Consider the following 23,568-nt stretch of genomic DNA (forward strand, 5'->3'; position numbering starts at 1 on the left):
TTCAACCCAACCTCATTCAAGTAATTGGGCATTTTACTGTAATGTTCCCCTCATTCATATCCAGATGCAATCTCAGGGTGCGGTGTTAGGGTATGTATGTGGCCATCGGATCTCGGCCCAAAACACTCCCATTGGCACTCCACTTCTGAGTTTCTCCGCAATTCGGCCACCCGGAGTCTACCCGCACAAGCAGGTTTAACAAACAACCTAGCGGCCTAGGTAACTATTCGCAGGGAGCAGTTCTCTTGATTTGGCTATGTTACCTCGACCAGATCTAGCCGATTGATATAAATGTTCCCTTTTTCCCTTATTTAAGGCTGATGCTTGCCTGATGAAAAAGAATTTAGGCCAAAGAATAGTATGTCCGTTTGATGTCCGCTTGGACAGCTAGGAAACTTTAGTTAATTAATCGATCCCTTTTCAGCATCCTCTCTGTTGAACTTTTCCGCCTTTGATCCATAAAAGGCTGAGGACGGCACGATGGCATCCACTCCCTTTGGATCAGCTGCACCCTACGCAGAGCCCCTCTGGCACTCCCGGCAGATCTCCCCGTACTATAGCGAGTCGCATAAGAAAGTGCAGGCATATGTCCGTGACTACGTTGATAACAACCTAAAGCCCTATGCCGAAGAGTATGAGAAGCAAGGGTTCTTGCCACCAGAGGTTAGAGTCAATGATAAACCGTACATATCTACATGTTGTGCTGGGCATGATTTTACTGACATGCCGCTCCCTTGCCATCCATCCAGGCGCTGAGGCTCCATGCTGAAAAGGGCTTCACAATAATCAGGCCCACAAAGAGGGAGTATATGGGTGGGGTATCCATGCCGGCAGGCATTGAGCCAGAGGAATGGGACGAGTTTCATAGCCTAATTGTGGTGGATGAGCTGAGCAGGTTCGTCTTTTTATATTTGCTTGAGTCTTGTTTCACCTCGCTCCATTTCTTTCTTACAGACCACATGAAGAATAAACTGGCTAATGAACAACATTTTTCTTTTTCTATGGCTTTGGGAATAGGCTTGGTTATGCGGGAGTAATCTGGGGTCTTTTCGGCGGAAATGGCATTGGATGTCCCCCAATCATGAATTTCGGGAGCGAGGCGCAACGACTCGAGTATATGCCCAAAGTCTCTCGTGGGGAGATACGGTTTTGTCTAGGCATTACTGAGCCTGATGGTATGTATGCCAAATCGCGGTTTTACTCAACCTGGAAGTATCCATGGAATTCACTAAATATCTTTTTCAGCGGGTTCCGATGTTGCCAACATCAAGACCACCGCCAAACGGAGCGGTAATAAGTATATTGTCAATGGGGCTAAAAAGTGGATCACCAACGGCCTATGGGCAGATTATTGCACAGCTGCTGTCAGAACAGGCGGACCAGGTCGCAAGGGCATCTCTCTCCTTATCGTCCCATTGGCCGCGAAGGGTGTGACACGGAGACGAATGGAGAATTCCGGCGTCAACGCCAGCGGTTCGACGTTCATTGAGTTCGACGACGTGGAAGTCCCGGTGGAGAATCTCATTGGCACAGAAAATCACGGTTTCACATATATCATGTCGAGTAAGTTAGTTACCTTGGTGCCTAATAATCCGCTCTCGCCCCCTTTTCCGGGCCTACCCATTTACCCACGTTCACAAAAGTTCAGTATCCAAACTAACCATCAGGAAGACTTCAATCCTGAACGACTTAGCATGGCCGCCGCCTGCATTCGCCTGTCTCGCGTCTGTGCTGAAGACGCCTACAATTACGCCATTACGCGCGAAACCTTCGGCCAACCATTGATAGCGAACCAAATCATTCGCGCCAAATTCAGTAAATTCGGCGAGCTGATTGAACCCTGCCAGGCCTACCTTGAGCAACTCACGTACACACTCCACGTCGCCGCGAAGACAGGCCGGCAGGATGTCGACGTCGGAGGAATGACTGCACTATTGAAGGTGATGACCACGCGCTGTCTGGAGAAGGTGTGTCGGGAGGCGCAGCAGGTTATGGGTGGGGCGGGGTATAATAAGAGCGGGAAGGGGGCGAGGATTGAGCAGATTAGTCGCGATGTGAGGGTTTTTGTGGTTGGGGGTGGGAGTCAGGAGATTCTGAGTGATTTGGCGGTTAGGCAGGAGATGAAGAATTTGGACGGTTTGCAGCATGCCGCAAAAAAGGGGGCGAAGATTTGATGAGGATAAATTAGTGAGCAAATTCAAACCTTCGACTTGATCCAACCTTTTAATTTGGGGTGCCAGAGTCAATTCAACTAGAAGTTGAAGCCTAGAGGGAACGAGATAGTGAATATCAATCAATCAAAGAAGTTGTATATATATATAACTGCTAGGGAATAAATACGGTAAATAGAGAAGCACAAGACAATGCATGCAAGGCTCCCTTCAAAATGCCGAACGCCAAGAATAAAACAAACCATTGATCTGAAATTCCCCGTTACCCAGGAAAATATTACATGATCAGGTGGTCATGTCAGGGGGAAATATGGAAAATATATTATTTGAATCAAGTCAGGATCAACAGGGTCAACTGGCTCCCAGAGCTCTTTTAGTTAGCATTTGCTGCGAATGGTCGGAAAATCATATGCGATCCTATCAATGTCGGAACATATGAAGTCACCAATACCTATTCACTCTCCTATCGAAAAATCCTCCCTATCATCCCAGATGCGAAGTTACTCGCAATCCCGCCGGACAAAGCACTGCTTGCAAAGTTCGACGCCTGGCTGAACCGGTCACATCGTGAGAACGCCACAGTATTCGTGATCGTAAGAATAAGTGCAATTGCTGATAAGGAAAGCCCCAAAAAAGGGGAAAGTCAGCGGTTCCTCGCCTATCACCAGCAGATACAAAAGATGACATCAGAATGAAATTAAAAAACAAAATGTCAGTACGACATACCAACTAAACTCAGCCAAATGACACTCTGCAGCCGTATAATGGCAAGGATGGCTAGAGAAATCCATAGAGCAGGAGTAGCGTACAGACCGAGCCAGAAGAAACGTTTATCTGTAGCATTAATAGTTCGTGTATTTGGGTCTGAGCTTTCGAATACCCAGTGGGAATTGCCGTCCGCGGTGTTAACTTCATTCCACCAACGGAGCCCGACAAGGCGGCGGCCGGCGATGTTTTTGAGGTAGTAGAAGTCGGCGGAGAGGAGGAGAAGGGTTAGGATAAAGACGAGGACGCTTTAAGGGAAGGAATTTTCAGCTTTGGGGTCATGGATGATATAACGGAGAATGTGACCATTTGTTCGCATGCAAGAAGAAGCTGGGAGGGGAACGAACAAGCTATTGATGAATAAAAGACCGAAAAGATACATTAATAAACTCCCTATTTTATTAGAAAGTTGGCAAACATTAGTTCAGTTCTGTAGATTGGAATAATGGAGGATTTGATGAGAGGTTGTGCGTGGTAGACACCAACCAATGCGAAAGCCAAGGAAGAATAACAGAGTCACTGGATGCGCGCTGAGGCGCCAGTTTAGTTCTCCGGGGGCACGTTGGTCCATGGCCAGGGAATTATATGCCAACGAACCACAATTTAAACGTTGTCTATTTTGGTCGTTGTTGTAACGGGATGGTTTGTTTTCGTAATGGATGAAGCAACGTTTGTCTTAAGCGCGGGTAGAACTAACTAGCCGCCAGCGGTGACCTGCGGCAGAACAACGCTCAAAATGCGCTCGAAATTGCCTCGGCCTTGGAATGACACGGGGAAACTCTTGCAAAATAAGTATGAATATTGCCATGACATAGAAAGAAAGCTCTGTATAATAACAAAGACGTTTTTGTTTCCAAAGCCTGAATGCATCCCAGACTAGCCTTCTAACTCGCACCTGATCTGATTGACAGTCATTTTCACAAAAGGAGAGCAATCTGGTGCTTCTGAGAGAGTTCATTCCGAGGCATATTTCACTTATCTCTGCATATCCATGATCCCGAACCAATGTTGATTCCTTCTTTAAGTCTTTCAATGGACGACGTTGAGGGGTTTGAACATTTGAATGCCGGAATCTTGGTGTGGCTGCCGAGTGCTGGTCCGTGCATCCCGTGCGCAGGTTAGCCGAGGAGTCGGGAAGGGAAGAAGCCCCGAACTCGACGACAACAGGCACTTGTAGGTTCCGATCTGTATATGTATGCCTTGCACTGTGGTGCAAAATGGAGCACTGTGCTTCTGACATTCTCCAACGATCAATATAATTTTAACTTTGGCAGCATTGGATCTTTTCTCGGGAACTGTCGTTTGGTTGTCAAAGATATCATCGATACGTCACCATGGCTGCTGCCATAAGCAACCTCTTGCGCAGGGCTCTACTCTACGGTATATATACTCAGTCCTTCAATTCAATCCATTCCCTGCCTCTTAGCAGCCGCTGATGTATTCTTCTCCTCGTGCATAGTTCCAGGATCCTCACAGCGCATGCTAGATAAATCCCGCTCCCTGGTTGCCGACTGCGTAGCCTACGACCTCGAAGACAGCGTAACTCCTACGAAGAAAGAGGAAGCCCGCGTCCTGGTTCGCAATGCCCTTAACCATCCCTTACCCTCTGGAATAAAGGAGCGTGCAGTGCGCATAAATGCCGTCAGCAGCGGTCTTGCTCTAGCTGACCTTACTGAAGTGGTACGTAGAGCGCATCACTGCCAACCAATTACCCCCCCCCCCCCCAAACGCGGGGTTTCTTCCCCACACCCCCAAAAACCGGGGGGAATGCATGACTAGATACTCACCAAATCAACACCCAGCTTCAATCCCCAAACCTAACCACCCTCGTCGTCCCCAAAGTCGACTCGGCCTCCGACCTCCACTTCATCTCCGACGTAATATCCCACACCCGCTCCACCGCCAAACCAACCCACGCAAACCCAACCCCTTCCCAAAACTCTCCCATAACCATCCTCGCCCTAATTGAAAGCGCCAAATCAATCCTCAACCTCCCCCAAATCTGCTCCGCAACCCCAACCCAACTATCCGGCCTCATCTTCGCCGCAGCAGACTTCTCCAAAGACCTAAGCATAACCCAAACCCCGTCTCTGACCGAATTCCTCTACGCGCGCTCTGCAATCGTCACTGCCGCCCGCGCCTACAATATCCCCTCCACAATCGACCTAGTGTGCACGGACTTCAAGACGCCTGCTGTTCTGGAGGAAGAGGCGCTGAATGGCAAGCGGATGGGGTTCAATGGAAAGCAGTGTATTCATCCCTCGCAGTTGGAGGCGGTGCAGCGGATTTTTAGCCCTGAGGAGAAGGAGGTGGAGTGGGCTGTTAGGGTTGTTGTGGCGGATGCGAAGGCAGCGGAGAGTGGGAGGGGAGCATGGACGTTGGATGGCATGATGATCGATATACCTGTTGTCGAGAGGGCGAAGGGTATTGTGAGAAAGGCGGAGCTTTGTGGGATTGATGTGCCAGCGTGGAGGGAGAGGTTTGCAGGGGAGGAACCACAGTAGGAATTTCGGGGTTGGGATATATGATACGATGGTTAGTTAGGGAAACATGTTCATCTACTATACGAGGGAGATATTAGCTATTTAGCTGAAGCATATAAAATTTTTGTTGAGGGATTGTATCACTATTTATTACATAGATGGTCTGAGATAGTTTGGACTAAAACTAACCACGATTCTAAGTAAATTACTCATAAGAGCTAAGAACCGGAATAACCGGGAAAAAACTATCTCATATTCAATGTGAAGTCATGTCTCTTGATACATTCAACATATATTTGACCATAGCCATATCCCACGGCAAGCCTACACAGGTAAGCAGCCCAGCCAAACAACCGGGGAACACCAGATACTGTTGGAAATACTGCTTCAGGTTGCAAATTTATGCGGCCCAACCACACTACACATCATGCACTCTGGAGATCCAATGGGTTACGGTCGGCTTTCTCTTTGCCGCACTCCCCACCCAATCCTCTTCTCATGAGATCTCTTCAATATCTTGCCATTTGAGTGAGCATTCCCGAAGTTGTAGCATCAAGAGCGTCTTCGATGATCCAAAATTAATATCGCAATGGTAAGTGACATGTCATGATATTTGTCATGGCTGGTGAGCTGCATACGGCCAAAAATAAAAGCGAAATGCTCAGGACAGTTGACAGCAGTAACGTTGGGGAACGGGTCACTCTTCTTCTTTCTTAGAAGCATTATCTCTCTTTAACAGCTGAATCTTACCCATAGTAAGTACCGGGGGGGCGGAACTATCAGCAGTCGTGGCACCTTCATCGCCAGCCGGGCTTTTACCATCCCCAGACGGACCCTCCCCATTAGACTTGGCAGAAAGCACACTGCGGTCATAGCTTGTCAGGTCGATTCCAAGAACACCGCCAATATGCCCACCACGCTCACCCGGGACACTAAACTCCCGGAAAACATAGCCCCATTCACTCAGCCATGCCTTGACTGCCTTTCCCACTTTGTCTTTGCCATTTTTACTTTGGTGGCCGGTACCGGTGATGGTATAGAGGACTCGTCGACCGAGCTTAGCATGTTCAACCAGGACACTTTCTAGATATTCTATTGCTTCCCCAGGGTGCAGGCCGTGAAGGTCAACGTACAGCTCGTCATCATTGCCACCCATATGTTTGTTCCGCTCATCGTAAAGATGACGGGCTGCCTCACGGTGGGAACGACGCATGGCTTCATTCTCAGCCTGTCCGCGGAGGGACAAGGCTTTGGCTGCACGTATGTCGTTTCGGTTCCAAGCTTGTGCGGCACTGACATCACTTTATTGTCAGGGTTCGTGTGGAAAGGGCAAGAATATAAACACAGAAACATACCTCTGCAAGAATTTATTTCGCACGTTACCATGAGTAATGGCATCGTAGCGGTGTTTGATATATTGTTGATTGTTACGTTTTCCCGGTTCAAGCCAGGGGATGCGTTTAGGGGCAGGGATTGCTTGGGCTGCGGCACTATTTTCGTGGCTTGCAGCAGAGGTACGATTAGATATTGGAGTACCTTTGCGACTAACGGGGCCTGGAGAGGGAGACATGCGGACAACATCAGCCAAGGATGAAGGATTGTTCTCCTTGTGTGCAGAATTGTCCCGGTGATTCCCACGTCCGCGTTTCCCATGGTGTTTCTTTCCGGCACCCTTGACGGCGGACAAGGTGGGAAACGCCTCGGGATCATCGACCGGCGGAGCGGCAGGATTTATTTCACGATGCTGATGTCGGCTTGTTGGTCGAGAGTGCGGGCGCGATGCCTGACCTAAGGCACTGTTCTTGTTCCTGAAATTTGGGGAAGATGTGCCATGGGACTGGCCTGCGTGCTTGCGTTGATATGGACTTAGCCAGGATTCTATATTCGAAGATTGGAGAGCGGGGAAAGCCTCATTGTTATCCTGTAACTGGTATGCTTGTTGAGAATTATCAACGAGCCCACCCATATTAGCACCATTCTGGTCGTTCATAGTTAATGCGCCAACCAAGGCAGATGGATCATGAGAAAATGGACAGCCTTCACCAGCAAGGCAGCTACCAGACAACCAATATCTATTATCGTATTAGTTATAGATACCTTATTTAACGCCTTAGATAAAAACACTTACTTGCAAACATGGCTAGTTAAATCGTGGCTGAATCGACAGTCAGCCCTGAGACACTGTCCGGTCGACAACCAGTATTTGCACACCGCGGGGCTTCGTGTCTGACCAGAAGGTGTGACAGGGCGAAGATGGTCCGCTGCCATCGACTTTCCTACTAGAATCCTTGCCCCATTGCCGGCTGTCGAAGCCTTTGCGCTTTCTTGTTCCGTTAGCGAAGCAATTGTGGCCCCCAAGTCGTATCCGTTGGCTTCAAGAGCTTGCTCAATCTCTTCGTTTGTCCTACCATCCCCGAGAACGGACCTCAGGATATCATATGGACTCATATCCGGTGGCGCAACACATTCCGGGGCAGCTCCGCTCAACCCAGTTGACGAGGCCACACTCCCGGCATCGTCGTTCACAAGCCAATCCACATTGTCACTTCCGTAGTCTCCATAGATTTCAGGAGGAGACGTATTATCCGAAAACTCATAGGAATTGAGACTTGGACTGTGGGGAATAGGCTGGGCCAGCGCAAGACGCGGTGAAGGGCGAGGAGACGTAAAGGGGGATGCGGTAACCGACCGGGGCGGACGGGGGAACCCTCCACGCGGCACAGGAAATCCGGGGGGGGCAGCAGGGCTTGTTCCTGAATTGGAGGAAGGGGATAGGGGAGTGGCTGCACGCGGGATTTGCCAGGGAGCTGGGGAGGCACGGCGTATCACAGTATGGCGGAAAGGAGGAGAGGTGTCAGGCTTAGTCGAGGTGCGATGACGCCACAGAACATCCAAGACCGCGTTCTCGAGAGAGCTACCTAGTAAAGAGGGCTTCTGGCGTAGGAGTTCCTCCAGCTTCTCGACCTTTGCTTCCTCTTCTGTGGACTCGTCTTCGAGGATTGGCAGACAAAGCTCATATATCTCCTCTGGAACCATTGTTTCTGAGGGGTTAGAGGGTAACAACGCCTCTTTTGGGATACGTAGCACTGGATAAAGACACGGCGCAGAGGATATAAGTGAGTTTTCTCAACCACAGAGAAAGTGACAGAGTCTGTCAATAAGAGTACAGATGGTACATGGTTTCAGCAAGAAATGGGATGACCAGACGAGGATGATGCGGAGGGGATGCGAAAAATTATTAGAGATGGTGGCTGAGGCAGTCGGAGGAATCGTGGAGGACAAACCTGGTTACATGGCACAGCTCACTGCAGCGAAAAAGCCGACGGGAAACAACGGCGCATTAAGGAGAGTTATAGAAGCAGAAGAAAGGGATAAGTACATCTACGAACTCTTATATATAACAGCAGTATACCACGATGGGTGGGGACGGTGGTGACGAGGCGAGGCAGTGATGGACGAAAGGTTGAAGTTGAGGGGGGAGAGGAGATCGTGGCGGAGAAAGTTGGGGATGTGGCTTTAAGGAGGAGGCAACCTTGGGACCCCATATTCACAATCTTCACTGTAACAGAGCAAATACATATATATATAATGTCATGCAAGTATTGAAGAGAAGGGAGATTGAATGTTGCAACCGCTCGTCCTCAAATTCCCACTGCTATTCAGATATTAACCATTAATAATATATTATATCAAAAGTACCTACCACTACACAGAATGAAATATTTAGGCTCACTGAAGGTGCTGATCCCCATCTCTGAGCAAAACTTGCATAGAAGTTGGGGATCACGTCCCAAGGTTTTCCTCCACACAGCAACTGAACAATCGGGAGATGTAATTAAATATATTCCTTGAGTTCAAAATACTAAAATAAACATTGAGTTTGAGAAAATTAAGGATGAATAATCCATATACCTTATACAGTGAGCAATTATTTAACCCCATGGATGCGATCAAATATTTATGAAAAGATGATATTTACAGCAGCAGCAGAATAATAATAATAATAATAATAATAATAATAATAATAATAATAATAATAATAATAATAATAATAATAATAATAAACCAACGGCGAATGGGCTGACGAATCAGCCCCTGCGGGCAGTTGTTCAGTATGGAGAACCTGAAAATAATGAGACAAGACGTTCAAACGCAGGCTACCAGGATCGAGCGTCAACGCACAGCCAGGCGGAACCAGCCCATGCTGACGAGCCATGAACGGGATCGCTTATTTGTCAGGATACGAAACGAGGATAAAAGGTTGTGAGGAAGGCTTTTGACGTTCTTTTTATATCTGTAACCAGTTAAATATCCTTTAGAATAAAAAGGTTGTCCTGTTCCATCTCCACTGTTTACTCATAACGTATAGTTTTGACTTCCTCTGACTACCGCGCTTCCCCTGTTTCTAGACGCGGCGGCGGCCGCCGCATCCTTCTGCCTGCTCAGGTTCTCCACAGCCCCTGCGACCAGAAAAGCCCGTCTCCAGCTGCCAACCCGAACTTGAAGAAACGCCGTAACACTTTACACCGCTCTCTGCCCTTCTGATATAACTATATGACTGTGTCTCCTTACGACTCCATCATTACACGAGCTGAATGATCCGACAATAAACATATCCCCAAACATCCGTGGATGAGTCGGAACGTAAACGCCCCCCCCCCCCAAATTGCCGAACTCTCTGAGAGATGTCTGCGGACCACTCTCCAACTGAAAATGCTCTCTACACCCCTCCGATCACAGATATAGATGGATCCCTGTCTCCCACATTAGAATCCTTCCGCCCGCCATGGACCCAGCCGCACTCAAGTCTCTCCCGCTCCTCCAGGAGGAGGTCCTCCATCTTTTCTGTTCCCCCTGCCTCCCTGCGGGATTCATCAATAAACAACATAAAACAGCTCTACCAACGTGTCTCTCGTAGATTTGGGAAGATGACTCTTGTGCAGAAAATTGGCACTGTGCTGGCCACTCTCGGGGTCATTTCGCTGGGTGTAGGTTTCGTGATTCTGACAGGGAAGATATTTAAGTGGTTAGAGCCTGTGGCGGAGGACTGGGAGAGCTCTAAACTTGCATATTTCGCCGTGTGGATATGCACATTTATAGTCTCTTTTCCCCCGCTGGTTGGTTGGTCGACTGTCGGGACCGTTGCAGGGTTTATCTTTGGTGTTTGGAAAGGGTATGTCAAACTTTTTGGAACGATAAACGGTTTCCCCCTTTATTTGAAATACCATACTGACCCCCTCATTCACAGATGGTTCATATTCTCAATCGGAACCGTAATCGGATCGACATGTTCATTCATCGTCTCCCGAACCCTCCTCTCCTCTTTTGTCCACCGATTAATGAAACACGACAAACGCTTTGCCGCTCTCGCTCTAACCCTCAAGTACGATGGACTGAAGCTTCTATGTATGATAAGACTTTGCCCGCTACCCTATTCCATATGTAACGGGGCCATCTCCACGTTCCCCACAGTCCATCCCCTCATGTACGGCCTTGCTACCGCAATCATATCCCCAAGGCTGCTGGTCCCGACCTTCATCGGCAGCAGACTGCGCATCCTAGCGCAGAACGGCGAGACGATGAGCGCAGGCTCAAAGGCAATCAATATTGCCAGCATTTTGGCTAGCATGGCCGTGGGTATCTTCACTGCATGGTACATATATAGAAAGTACGTAAAAGCCGCAGCTCCAGCGTCATATATCTAATTCCATATACCCAATTGCTCTGCCTTTTTTTTTTTAAATTGCTTTTTACGTTATTGCAAAATAAGTGCTCCCCAAACTCTATTCTTTATAGCATTAAACTAATTTCGAAACTTTCACATCGCAAAAAGTACCCTCGCCCGCTCTAAACAGCTCGAAGCTGAAGAGAGAGCTAACAACAGCATCCGACAATCCCAGTCCAGCAATCTGCCTCACCTCCAGCCGCCACATGTCTTCTCTGACGACCCGGATGAAATCGCCGCTGCAGAACTTGGTGAGGACGAGGAAGCACGCATTGGCTTCCTCACCGACGGTGCTACTGGTAATAACTACGATGTGGGCGTGGACATTGATGACGACCACGTCGCCATTGACCCTGTGGGATACCACGATGAATTTACGGATAATGACTCTGATGTCTTTGATGATGGGGATGAGGGTGGAGATGGAGATGGTCACGTTGAGGCGTATAGTTTACATCGGCATGTGGAGTCGAAATAGAGATTGCTTTGACTGTGTGTAGTTATGAATGCTGCATGTGCTTTATCTTATTGGGATTTTCATTTATGGTTGTTTGCATCAAGGGCGGACTCTAGATATTTACTCTTCCGTTGCATGTTATGTAGCTATTACATTGTCATTGTTTGAAACACACAGATGGGAAGGATAATCATATCTTCTTTTCCATGTATGTTGATTTAGAACGTGCTTGGATTTTCTTTACCTTGTTTTTGTCAAATGGGTTTGTTGGAAATGCCTTGGAGTTGTTGGTAAATTCCTCCTTGATAAAAGCGTCAATAACGGGTTTCATTTTAAGATTCGGTCCGAACCAAACGTCCCATCTTGCCATGATTCTCAGCTGGTTCATCTATGACCGTCACGAACGTGACCTTATTCAATTCCAACTGTAATACGGAGATCTCTCTCAAAATGTGAACTAGAGAAGTTATATCCCCACATTTCCGCTTTTAACCTATTGGTGGTATGACGGCGCCTTTCCTCCTGTCTTCTGGCAACTAGCCAGAGGAATGGGTTAATTCTGCATACGCTTTAGATGATGTCGCTGGCTTGGTTCGTTCATTTTTCTTTGCAAACTGTAAAAGCATGAGGTACTTCCGCCCAAATGCACAGGAGTTGAGATGAGGCAATTGCGAGATCCACCAGCATGCTTCAAGATGGGCAAGGACTTGAAAAAAACACCCCCTTTTGAAGTCGGAGATAGACGACATCTCATCGTATAAGTAGTTCGTGTAATCGGATCTTTCATACTCACGGACGGATCAAAACAGGAATTGTGTCAGGATAGGAACATATATGGTATGAACATATATTGAAGTTGTATAATGGGTGCAATTGATTCCCTGACGACTTTCATTAATATGCTTCACCGTCACAGAGTCTGGTGAAGAACACTTCAACTGGAATTGGACCGCCAGAAATGAAAAAAATTTGTTTCGAATGTAATGCCTAATGCATCTGTAGAGGTGTTTCCCGTTTCATAGTACGGTTGAGACTTAAACAAGCAAGAGGAAACCAGTTTTCAACTATCTCCAGATTATTCTTCCAGAAGATATCGTGTGGTACTCGATCATATCGTAGGTACTAGAATCGCACTGACTGCATGGAGGAAAACATTGTGTTGTTCTGTTCTGGACTTAGCTTCGCTCGTCGAGATCTAAATATACACGTGTACAACAGTGTTCAGTGGGTTCTGCGGCTACCCGAATCACATGCCGCGCCCATACAAAAAGTTTAGACCTCAGCTAAGCTAAGCTAGTTCAAGACAACAACGTTATCTGTTATTAAACTCCCTGGCAAAAAATGCTCCAATCGCCAATACATAGTCTATAGTTATTATTATTATTATTACTTATTTAACGCCTGGAGGCACGTGATCAGCTGACTAAGAATAGTCTGCCGTCGCGGCCACAGCACCTCCCTAAGGGTATCAGGCGTGCCAGCGCAGCAGCTAGTCTGCTGCCTGACATGTCTAGTCGGCCGAAGCCCTCTTGAGAGTCTATGTACAGAGTAGCCCCCGTCCTGGAGGTTCTGAATGGCGTAGTAGCCGAAGATTACGGGACTGAGGAAGCCAAGGGCTTCTAGGGTGGTGTGTAGGGGTGATGAGAAATGTATATAAGGAGCATAGGAAAGAGAGAGGGGGAGGGAGAAGTCGGATGTTGAACAGGTTCTAGTAGCGGCGTTGGATGTCGATGAAGAAGCGGGTATTAGTGCACCAGGTAGAGAAGGTCGTAGCTCCTCTTACTGTGCTGAGAAGCCAGTCAATTGCTTCCTTTGGTCCTCGGCATGCTTCAGGGGTTTTAATTCATTCAATGTTCCGGCCTTTCCAGCAAAAGAAGAAGTGCTCAGGGGTCTTATCTCGGCCGCAAGAGCAGGTGAGGAGTGCGTCGTCATGTGCCCATCTGTGATGATAGGCTGCAAAGTCACCGTGGCCTGTTCTAGCTGCCAGCAGGTGGCCTAGGTTCCTTCGGGGGAGAGTGAGCTCAGGGGAGGGTCCTTTTGGCATTGGGATATTGAGGTCCTTGTATTGTGATGTGCTATTGGAGCTCCAGTATTGTTGCAGTGAGGCATTGAAGCATTCTTTAGCATAGGATTTGGCCCGCGCCAGGGTCAGAGTGCGGCGAGTGCATTCCATTGTGCAGGCTGACTTGGCCGCAGCATCTGCGGCATCATTGCCTGGAATCCCAGCGTGGCCGGGGCACCATCAAACATAGACCCGTCTCGGGCCGGCTGGACCTGGGCCCTGTTTTGTCCAGGACCTGCGGAGTTCGTTGAACTTAGCAAAGGCGAGAAAAGATGTTTGTGTGGGTGTGTCTGTGTGGAGTCTTATTGCAGCCTCTTCATTGTCTAGAGCCACTATAATGTGCCGTGCGAACATAGAGAAGGGGTTCCGTAGTGCTGCCTCGAGACCGGCAACTGCTGCAAGCACTTCGGCATCAAAGACCTCGGCGGTGCGGCCCAGAGGCAGCTTACCAAGCTCCAGAGATTGATTTGTTCCTCGGTATAGACAGTAGCCTCCGCCTGAAACTCCTTGGCTGTCTTTGGAGCCATCAGTATATGTGATGAGATCGAGGGGGGATACAGCTTTCTGAAGCCAGTTTTGGAAAGCTGCTGGTCCTGCAGCTTGTCCCACAGCCCCAATTTCTAGTGCCTTTTGCTCTCTATTTGGTATGCCAGGATTGTCCCAAGGAGGCAAGGACCCTGAGCCGGGTGTGATGGCCGTTGTTTTAATGTTTCGTCTAATCCATTTAAAATGTGAGGTGTACCATCTTCGGTGTAGGGGATGTGACGGGTCGGCTGCAGCTACGCGAACGGCTAGTCGGTCATGTATTCTTTCTAGCCAGGCTTTGGCTGGGCCCCAGCTTGATTCGCGTAGGAGAACAGGGGTAGGCGTTGTGGCAAAGACAGGTAGAATGGCTCGAGCAGCGTTGTTGAAGGCTACCTGAATCTTGCCAATGGCTGCCTGAGAGGTTCGCTTCGAGAACCAGGTCTCAGCTCCATAAAACAGAGTGCTGAAGGCACAGCTTTGAGTTGCTTGTCTGAGCAAATGTGTTTGATTTCCGAATGAGGCTCCATTTAGTGATTTAACGTGTCCTGTAACAATTCTGGCTCGAGTGCACGCAAGGCGAATATGTTCTCTGAAGAGTAACTTTCTGTCAAAGAAAACCCCTAGCCATCTGGTGTAGTTATTGGGGGAAATTGTCTGTTCATTAAAGGAGATGGAGGGCTCCGAGTACTTGATCTTTTTATGAAAGTATTGAAGCTCCGTCTTGGCTGGGTCAAATGAGATTCCATTGTCGATACCCCATTCCAGGGTGTGGTTGAGAGAATTCTGAAGCTGACTTCCTACCTGCTCAAGGGAGCTTCCAGTCTCCAGGATTGCAATGTCGTCTGCGTACCCAAACTGGCCTTTGGTAAGCTGGAGGAGGGGTTCTACGTAGAGCAGAAAGAGAATTGGTGAGACGGGGGATCTCTGTGGAAGGCCACAGAGAATCTGAAACACCTTTGATTGAACGCCGTCTAGTCGAATCAAAGCTAGTCGTTGATCGAGGAAAGACGCTACCCACTTTATCAGAACTGCCGGCCAGCCCTGTTCCTGTAGACGTCTTAGAAGCCGGCCTCGAAGGACTCCGTCGAAGGCCCCTTTGACATCTAGGGTGATCATGCCGGCCAGAAGGTGTTTGTCCCATGCCCCTTGTACGTCACAGGCTAGTGCAGTGGTGAGGTCTACTGCAGACCTCTGTTGAACAGCACTACACTGATCTTCTGCTAGAATGTGATGATGGAGAGCGAGATGGGACATTTGTCTAGCTATCAGATGCTCCAGCCCTTTGCTGAGGCAGGATAGCAGTGCGATTGGGCGGTAAGACTTTGGTAGAGAGTAATCTCTTTTCCCTGACTTTGGAATAATCACCACCTCAGCCTTCTTGAAGCTCTGGGGGTGGATTCCTTGATCTATACAGTGTTGAAAGAGTAGAACAATTCGATTGCCTATCACTGGCCATGCCTTTTGAAGAACCTTGGCTGTAATGCCATCCAGGCCAGGAGATGTGCTAAGTGTCTGGCAGGTGGCTCTGTAGACTTCCTGCTCTGTAAGGGGCATCCAGGGTATCTCTCTGCATGGGATTGTTGGTGTATGCTCTGGGATATCTTCTGTGTCAAGATGTCTGGCCAGAAGTGTCTCGTGCAGTAGAGAAGATTTGCCAGCACAAGATTGTTCTAGGTGTCCGTCGGGATGTCGTAAAGGAGGAGTGGGGTCTTGAGGTTGGTATTTATGCCATTTGACAATCTTGTAGACATCTGATAAGGAGGAAGCCTCCTCAATTCGCTGGCGATTCCATGCTCTCTTAGCTTTTCTAATTTCCGCCCGGAATGCCACTTGTTCTGATTGACAAGGGCCGTGTCTATGTGCTGCATGATATACTCTTCTGGCTATCTTGACTGCTGGGGTCCACCATGGGGCATGATGACTCTTGGGTCCTGGGGCGAGAGAGCAGGAGCCTTGTAGAGCCAGTTGGAGAGATTTCACGATGTCCGCCGCTTCCTCATTCACGTCCTCATAGACTGGTGAGGAGAAGGGAGTGAGTAGTTGCAAGAAGTGATCAGCATCGCAGGTCGTGAGGCTAAGCTTCTTCTCCTTAATCAATTGAGTCTGAGTCTGTGATAATTGAACTGTTGTGATAAGAGTTTCATGATCTGAGGTGCAGTGCAGTTCAGGAGCAATATGACAGATAGCTGAGTTGGCAGCACAGAAGACAAGGTCAAGTGTGCCTCCTTGTCTATGTGTAGGGGATTCAGCCGGGTTGAGAAGCTGGAGTTCAAGAGAGATTGCCCAGTTATACAGATTCTCTCCTGCTTGAGGATGCCTATCAGTTGTAGAGTCCCATGCTGTGTGTCTAATATTAAAGTCTCCTAATGCCATCCAGGGGATGGTCTCTGTGGTGTGTGTAAGAGAGAGGAGGTCTTGAAGGCCTTGACCTGCATCTGTGGCGCCAGATGGGGTGTTGTATATGTTGTAGATATTAGCCCTTTTGGAGTTAGAGATCTTAACTGAGACACAGATAACATCCCTTGAGATATCTGCTATAGGTTGAGTTGGTGCAAGGGCCCTTCCATTTCTGACATAGAGCAGTACTCTGGGCCTCTTGGTCCAGTTGGAGGAGAGCGGGGTGAAGCATTTGTATGAGGGATGGCTTTTGGAGAGGCGGGTGGAGAGGTCCGTAGCTATCCAGGGTTCCTGAATGGCCACAATGTTGCAGGCTCTTTCATCTGCTAGTGAGAGAGCAATGTCATGGGAGCTTGGCTGTCTTCCTACATTGGCTTGATATACAGTGAGTGTAGATTTGTGAGGAGGGCTGTGACTGCTCTTCATTAGTGGAGGTTCAGACTTGGTGTGATCTTGGTGCCTGTTTGAGAGCAGGTCATTGAGTCTGTCTGGTTGCTCTGGGAGCTAGTGACTGGTGTCAGCAGAGCTGAGAGAGGGGATGAGGTGGAGTCTCTAGAGTTTAGCTCTGGGTTGCTCTTCTCTGCTGAAGTTTGATGAGCTGAGATGAATGCTCTTCTGCCAGCTTCATGTATTGAGTGTAGCTGATGGTGGGAGATGTGTTCTACACATCCAGAGACTATTTTGGGCCTCGCTGGACAGTCAGTGCTGAGAGTGGGATGGGGGCCAAGGCAGTTGCAGCAGCGAGCTGGTGTTTGACATCCGCCTGAGTGTGCGGGACTGCTGCACTTCTCGCAATGTAGGGGTCGCACACAGTTTCTTTCTGTGTGGAAGCCGTGACATCTTGTGCAAATTGGGATCTTTGGCGATTTCTTGATTTTGTTAACCATCACCGGGCGACTGAAAAGGCGGAGTTTGTTTGGAAAGAGATGCGCTCCAGAGGTTCATACTCCAACCCAGGCGTACCCTTCATGCAGATTGGGGTCCATGGACTTCTTTGTCCAGTGACAACGGGTGATTGGAGCCTGGTGGGCGGCGCCTCAAATCTCAGAAAGAAGCATCTCTTCTGACACTGGAATCAGAGTGATATTCTGTCCTTCAAAGCTGTGTGTTGACTTCTTGATTGGACCAACTACAAAGATGGTCCAGGATTCCTGTCACTCAATAAGACAGTCACCTACAGCAGCTTTCAGCTTATCTGCATGTTCAAGAATGGAGGCTGCCTTCGCTGGGGAGGGGGCAGCCACAGTGATTCCCGATGGGCAGTGCCATACATCAGTGATCCAGGTCAGATCAGGGATCATGGCGCGTACTTGTTCATGAATAGCTTGGGGGTCTAGGTCACGAGCAGCGTGTGCTGCAGGTAGCCTAATCATGACTCGTTTGTCTTCCTGTCCTTGGTGCAGGGGGCGGTTGGCCCGCTGTACCTGCTTCTTGTGAGGTTGTCCCGTTGCTGGAACGGCCTGGGGGGGATTGTTTGAGGGGATTGCCTTAGCTGTCGCGGCGGTAGCATACATCAATGTAGGCTTTGATTCGGCGGTGAGGCCTTTAATGGCTTTGGCTATGCCATGTCCCATGGCTTGCCTTAGTACGGCAGTCTGGCGTGGTAGAGAGTTCTCATAAGTGCAGAGTATCAGGTCCAGTACCGCAGATAGCTTATTGCATAGCTCAAGCACTGCAGCTAGCTCTGCAGAGGAGGAGTTGTTGGCATGACTCAGCAGAGCATTGAGCTTATAATTCGCTGTGGAAGAGGAGTTCTTCGCGGTTAGCGGGACTGCTTGAGTGCAGTCAGTCACATTCTCAATGGATTCTCCTCCTGGTGAGAGGGCCGGGCGGGGATTGAAGTCGATATTGATTTGATGTAGTTGAGCTGTGGTGGCTGTTGTAGTGTCCGACGCGTCCTGGGACGTGGTGTTTTGGGGCTGGGGGGGGTCGTCCGGGGGTTTTAGCGGAGCAGAGGAGATTGCGCGGGCTCTCTTCTTTTTAGAGCGAAGAGGAGCCTTGGTGATAGCAATGTTGCTGTTGTTTTGGCTCATCGCGGCGAAACTGAATGCTTTGCATAGTCTATAGTACTTGGACTAAGGACGAGCACAGTTCCATCGGGATCACCTGACATCCCTAACGTAACATAACTGGGGCAATGATCTCCTAAGCGGAGTGCGCGGAAACACGGAAATACCTCCAGAAGAAACTCCGTCGTAGGGGAGAGCAGTCCAGGAGAGTGGACGTGGAAAAAAGGGTGTGAGTGGAAACAACATGGTTTTTCAATGTCAAGGAGCATGGCGCAAAAGATAGGTATTTTAACGTATTTCGCTACCATATGTGAGTAATTAGTCTATTTTAGTGACCAATTAAAGTACATTCAGATTATTCAGCCAACTTGTTTTGACTACTTCAATCATTGAAAATCAGATCAAGTCACTGAGAAGCTACCAGACTGTACTCCGTATGATAGTTATTCTCTTGTTCAATTTGAGTCTGTATAGTCAATTTATACTATTCGTAGTACAGAGCCCGTTGTGCAACACTTAACTAAGGCCAAGCAAGTCGGATGATTAATAAGGTTTATATCACGTGGGTAAGTAGGCCCAAGTAAGTGGAATATCGTTATACCAATTTACAAGCGGGTTCTGACAGGAGACAAAGTAGTTACTGAGAGAGAACCACACAACACAGTTCTTCACCATGTTCCACTGTCCCTATTGACGGAGGAGGCGGTCTCCATGTTCCGCTCTTTCATATGCGTGGAATCTCGTCGAAGGTAAATGACCCCTCTCCCCTACATGAACGTCTCCGCACATTGATTGATACATCCCCTTCTCCTATTTTATATTGCATCGGAAGCCGACAAATGCATTAACATATATTATAAAAACCATTATCTGACTTCATTTCCTAGGACCTGGAAGATACTGGAGATCAATCAGTCCATATTCCCATTTCTGACCCATTGGTGGTCGATCTCTACATATCACAATGATCATGACAAGATCCACTAACATATGGTATCCACCGGCGCATTAAGAAACACCACCAGGGCCCGTTTCGTAGGCACAAGTATTGGCGCCTGTTCGAGTCGTGATTATTCTAGTTCGTGTACAGGGGTGGAGTCAACACTCGAAACATCACACTTCCTATTTTTCCCGTCGCTGATTGTTGGCCTCTGTATTCGGAATGTCTGAGAATTTGCCTACGGAAACTCACAACTCTCCGGAGTTAGCCAAGGCTGCTGTTTCTGAAGAAGGCTCGTTGAAGGACATGTTACAGGCCAACCGAGAGGATGAGACGCAGGCCTACGCTCCTCCAACCATTAACGACGCTGTCACAAATATTGCGAGATCAAAACCCCTTGTATTGGAGCAGCAGATACGGGATTTCGATGATCGATTACTCCAAAAACAGGAGCAATTCAATGCTAATGTGAATTCATTTTCGAAGGAGACCCGAATATCCTCAGTTACAGATTCTCTGGAGGATGGATCACATGATACAACCCGTTTGTCGCGAGATCGGGATGTTTTTACAGAAGGGAGCCACCACAACACCCCAACTGGTTCGATGACTTCAGCGTCTCTTATGTCTCCTTTGCCCCCTATTAAATCTACCGGTTCCGGTGCAGCGTCGAACAATGACTTGAAACCCGGGGATACGCCAAAGAGTCAAACTGCTGAGCCGAATCCAGACTACAGTAAATACAGACCAAGGTCATCGATCCCTGCACGTCTCTCAGCATCCACCTATGCTCAGCAATGTATCGCTGCAGCTCATGCCTCGCGTCTCAATCCATACGCGCTGCACCAAGGCGAACAGAACTTGTTGCAGGATGATCTTTGCCACCTTCACGTTACTGTATATCTTAACATTCGCAACGGAATCCTTCGACTGTGGACAAGAAATCCAATGGTTAGCGTTACAAGAGAAGAAGCGCTTGGTTGTGCCAAGGACATTAGGTGGATGAATCTTGCCTCTGTTGCGTACGACTGGCTCATTCGCAATGGGTATATTAATTTTGGGTGTGTCGATATTCCAAAATCCATAAACGCCCCCAAGAGAGGCCGGAGGAAGGATGGACCAACCATAGTCATAGTAGGAGCGGGTATGGCAGGTTTGGGTTGCGCCAGACAACTTCAAGGACTGTTTCAGCAATACCCGGATGTTACTACTTCGCCAAAAGTGATTTTATTGGAAGGCCGTAAAAGGATAGGCGGACGCATATACTCACACCCTCTCACATCCCTACAGTCAAATACATTGCCAAAGGGTCTACGATCCACGGCAGAAATGGGAGCTCAGATTGTTGTGGGTTTCGACCATGGAAATCCGCTGGATCCGATTATCCGTGCGCAGCTTGCTCTTCGATACCATCTACTACGGGATATCTCAACTATTTACGACGTTGATGGTACGCCCGTTGACGAGTTAAGGGATGCAATGGTTGAGAAGCTTTATAATGATATTCTCGACCGCTCCGGAGCTTACCGTCATAAGGCAGTTATTGCCCCTGCAGCAGAAGGTGATAGGGAGCTTATAGATTTGGGTCGTGACTCATCGGCAGATGATGGACTCACCGTTAGGCAATACGAAGAGGCTACGGCTTCGGGCACAATCGGATTGCTGCTTCCCACCAAACGTGTTGGAAGGGGTGTTAGCCACAAGACAGCAAATGTTAAAACTTCCTCCGGTGTTCTGCTATCAGATCTTGGGGCAACCAATAACCACTCAGCGGCTGTCGCATGTCAGGCAATGGGATGGAAGTTAAGAAATGGCGTTACGAGCCATGATTCCATATATTTAAATGGGATTGCAACAAAGACAAAAACCCAATCGTTGGGCGCAGTCATGGACGATGGCATAAGGCAATACCAAAAGCTCTTGCCGCTGACACCCAGGGATATGAGGTTGTTAAATTGGCATTTCGCTAATCTCGAATATGCTAATGCCGCCAACGTTGGCAAGCTCAGCTTGTCAGGTTGGGATCAGGATATGGGTAGTGAGTTTGAAGGCGAACATGCACAGGTTGTTGGGGGCTACCAACAGGTTCCGAGGGGGCTTTGGAATTTGCCGGATAAGCTTGATGTTCGAACCAATAAGTGCGTGACGAAGATAACATACGATCCGCGAGGAGCCTCGAGTCATAAAACCGCCGTCCATTGCGAGGATGGTGAAATCATCCACCCAGATAGAATTGTCTTCACCGCTCCCCTGGGCGTTCTCAAAAAGGAGTCTATCAAATTTGAGCCACCTCTTCCCCAATGGAAAACCGGTGCTGTTAACAGACTTGGTTTTGGGACCATGAACAAGGTTATACTCGTGTTTGAAAAGCCGTTTTGGGACGTAGAGAGGGATATGTTTGGTCTCCTTCGAGAACCAACGGTACAAAACAGCTTGTCCCAAGCGGATTACAGCCGAAATCGTGGCAGATTTTATTTGTTCTGGAACTGCATCAAAACCACTGGATTACCAGTGCTGATCGCGCTAATGGCTGGCGATGCCGCACACCAAGCTGAAGCGATGACCGACACTGAAATTCTGGGTGAAGTCACATCACAACTTCGTAATATTTTCAAGGAGGTTGCTGTACCAGATCCCTTGGAGACTATTATCACACGCTGGGGCAAGGATAAGTTCGCCAACGGCAGCTATTCCTACGTTGGCACCGAAGCACTGCCTGGCGATTATGACCTTATGGCCAAGCCAATTGGAAATCTATACTTCGCTGGTGAGGCTACATGCGGTACTCATCCGGCCACCGTGCATGGAGCATATCTCTCCGGGCTACGTGCAGCATCCGAAATACTTGAATCCATCATCGGACCCATCACTTTTCCCAAGCCGCTGGTTCTCACCAAATGCAAAAAAACAACCAACGCTCCCCTCACAGCCATGGACAGCACCTCTATCAACGGCAGCACAGTCAACGGACGAAAACGAAAAGCATTACTTTCAGAATCCCCAGCAGAAAAACCAGCCGCTGCCCCCCGATCAAACACTTCTTTACTATCCGCATCCTCCGTTCGCGAAGCTTACGACAAAGCAATGTGGAACGCAATCATCAACGAACTCGGCCCGGCTGAACCACGACCAGCCAAGAAGCCTCTGAATCCATTCTTGCTCTACCAGAAGGACTATTGGCACATTTGCAAAACGAAATGCAACGAGGCGCGACGCGCAAGCACAGGAAATGCCAACGCCAAAGCCCCCAGGGAGGAGATCCGCCAGGCACTGGGCCAGATGTGGCGTGATGCTCCTGAAGATATCCGACAACCATACATTGACCAGATTTGTGAACATCGTCGTGAAAATGATGAGTCTTTGGAGAAATGGAAGGAGAGGATTGTGGAGTGGGAGCGAAGGACGTACGAGGTTAAGGATCGCTGGTGCGCGGCGAATCCGTTTGATGCGTTCGAGGTTCAAGCCACCAAGAAGCATTTGGAAGGGATTAGTGGCCAGGACGAGAATGGAGATGAAGACATATTTAAAGCGGGCAGGAAGACAAGGCAGATTCATTGAGTGCCATAACGAAAAGTTTCCCGGATGGGTAGTTTGAATCGGTCAGCTCTGGAGAGTTGCGTTCCTTTCTTGCAAATACGGGTTTATTTTAGTTTCTCTAGATACGTTTTGCGAGTCTTCGCTTGCAGGTGTGGTTTTAAAAGTTGATTTGCATGGGTTAGGGAAACCCAATAGGTCAAGGTGTCCATTGGGCGGTGCGTGAATGGGAGAGTCTGGTGCATTATGTCTTCAGTCATTTCTATTTTTCAAAAGGGGGAAATCCCTTCCATATCCTACCTCGGGAGGATTGAACGGAGTGAGCTTAGAGGATCTCTTTTTTAATTTCCTTCTATAATGCACAGAGTCCTCTTCCCCATCTTCCTTCTAGCTTTTCTTCGCTGCCTGTTTAAAATCTGTACGTTTGTACTCTTATGTATTTTATGTGTACCTCTCTCTATTTTCACTTCTGCAGCACATATTGTGAAGCAAGTAATGAA

At 48.4% G+C, this 23,568-nt stretch overlaps 7 protein-coding genes across 7 annotated transcripts; 4 read left to right on the top strand and 3 right to left on the bottom strand.

The window, feature by feature from the left end:
- Positions 1-480: 480 nt before the first annotated feature.
- Positions 481-2,174, top strand: PADG_01544 (uncharacterized protein; the record flags this gene model as incomplete). Its single annotated transcript, XM_010758654.1, has 4 exons — positions 481-663; positions 750-895; positions 1,018-1,175; positions 1,246-2,174. 4 exons carry the CDS (start codon positions 481-483, stop codon positions 2,172-2,174), a joined length of 1,416 nt encoding a protein of 471 aa, XP_010756956.1.
- Positions 2,175-2,634: 460 nt separating this feature from the next.
- PADG_01545 (golgi apparatus membrane protein TVP23) lies at positions 2,635-3,507 on the bottom strand (the record flags this gene model as incomplete). The annotated part of the gene is made up of 4 exons (XM_010759193.1): positions 2,635-2,783; positions 2,898-3,184; positions 3,284-3,329; positions 3,423-3,507. The coding sequence occupies 4 exons, from the start codon at positions 3,505-3,507 to the stop codon at positions 2,635-2,637; spliced, it is 567 nt and encodes a 188-aa protein (XP_010757495.1).
- A 763-nt stretch (positions 3,508-4,270) lies between these two features.
- PADG_01546 (uncharacterized protein) lies at positions 4,271-5,440 on the top strand (the record flags this gene model as incomplete). The annotated part of the gene is made up of 3 exons (XM_010758655.1): positions 4,271-4,316; positions 4,396-4,616; positions 4,739-5,440. 3 exons carry the CDS (start codon positions 4,271-4,273, stop codon positions 5,438-5,440), a joined length of 969 nt encoding a protein of 322 aa, XP_010756957.1.
- Positions 5,441-6,116: 676 nt separating this feature from the next.
- On the bottom strand, positions 6,117-8,455 carry PADG_01547 (uncharacterized protein; the record flags this gene model as incomplete). Its single annotated transcript, XM_010759194.1, has 3 exons — positions 6,117-6,711; positions 6,775-7,491; positions 7,548-8,455. The coding sequence occupies 3 exons, from the start codon at positions 8,453-8,455 to the stop codon at positions 6,117-6,119; spliced, it is 2,220 nt and encodes a 739-aa protein (XP_010757496.1).
- A 1,649-nt stretch (positions 8,456-10,104) lies between these two features.
- Positions 10,105-11,622, top strand: PADG_01549 (uncharacterized protein; the record flags this gene model as incomplete). Its single annotated transcript, XM_010758656.1, has 3 exons — positions 10,105-10,592; positions 10,668-11,087; positions 11,253-11,622. The coding sequence occupies 3 exons, from the start codon at positions 10,105-10,107 to the stop codon at positions 11,620-11,622; spliced, it is 1,278 nt and encodes a 425-aa protein (XP_010756958.1).
- Positions 11,623-11,791: 169 nt separating this feature from the next.
- On the bottom strand, positions 11,792-11,971 carry PADG_11283 (uncharacterized protein; the record flags this gene model as incomplete). The annotated part of the gene is made up of 1 exon (XM_010759541.1): positions 11,792-11,971. The coding sequence occupies one exon, from the start codon at positions 11,969-11,971 to the stop codon at positions 11,792-11,794; it is 180 nt and encodes a 59-aa protein (XP_010757843.1).
- A 7,785-nt stretch (positions 11,972-19,756) lies between these two features.
- On the top strand, positions 19,757-23,092 carry PADG_01550 (uncharacterized protein; the record flags this gene model as incomplete). Its single annotated transcript, XM_010758657.1, has 1 exon — positions 19,757-23,092. The coding sequence occupies one exon, from the start codon at positions 19,757-19,759 to the stop codon at positions 23,090-23,092; it is 3,336 nt and encodes a 1,111-aa protein (XP_010756959.1).
- Between the last annotated feature and the right edge of the window lie 476 nt (positions 23,093-23,568).

This window comes from Paracoccidioides brasiliensis (assembly GCF_000150735.1).
Source record: "Paracoccidioides brasiliensis Pb18 unplaced genomic scaffold supercont2.2, whole genome shotgun sequence".
Taxonomy (NCBI): domain Eukaryota; kingdom Fungi; phylum Ascomycota; class Eurotiomycetes; order Onygenales; family Ajellomycetaceae; genus Paracoccidioides; species Paracoccidioides brasiliensis.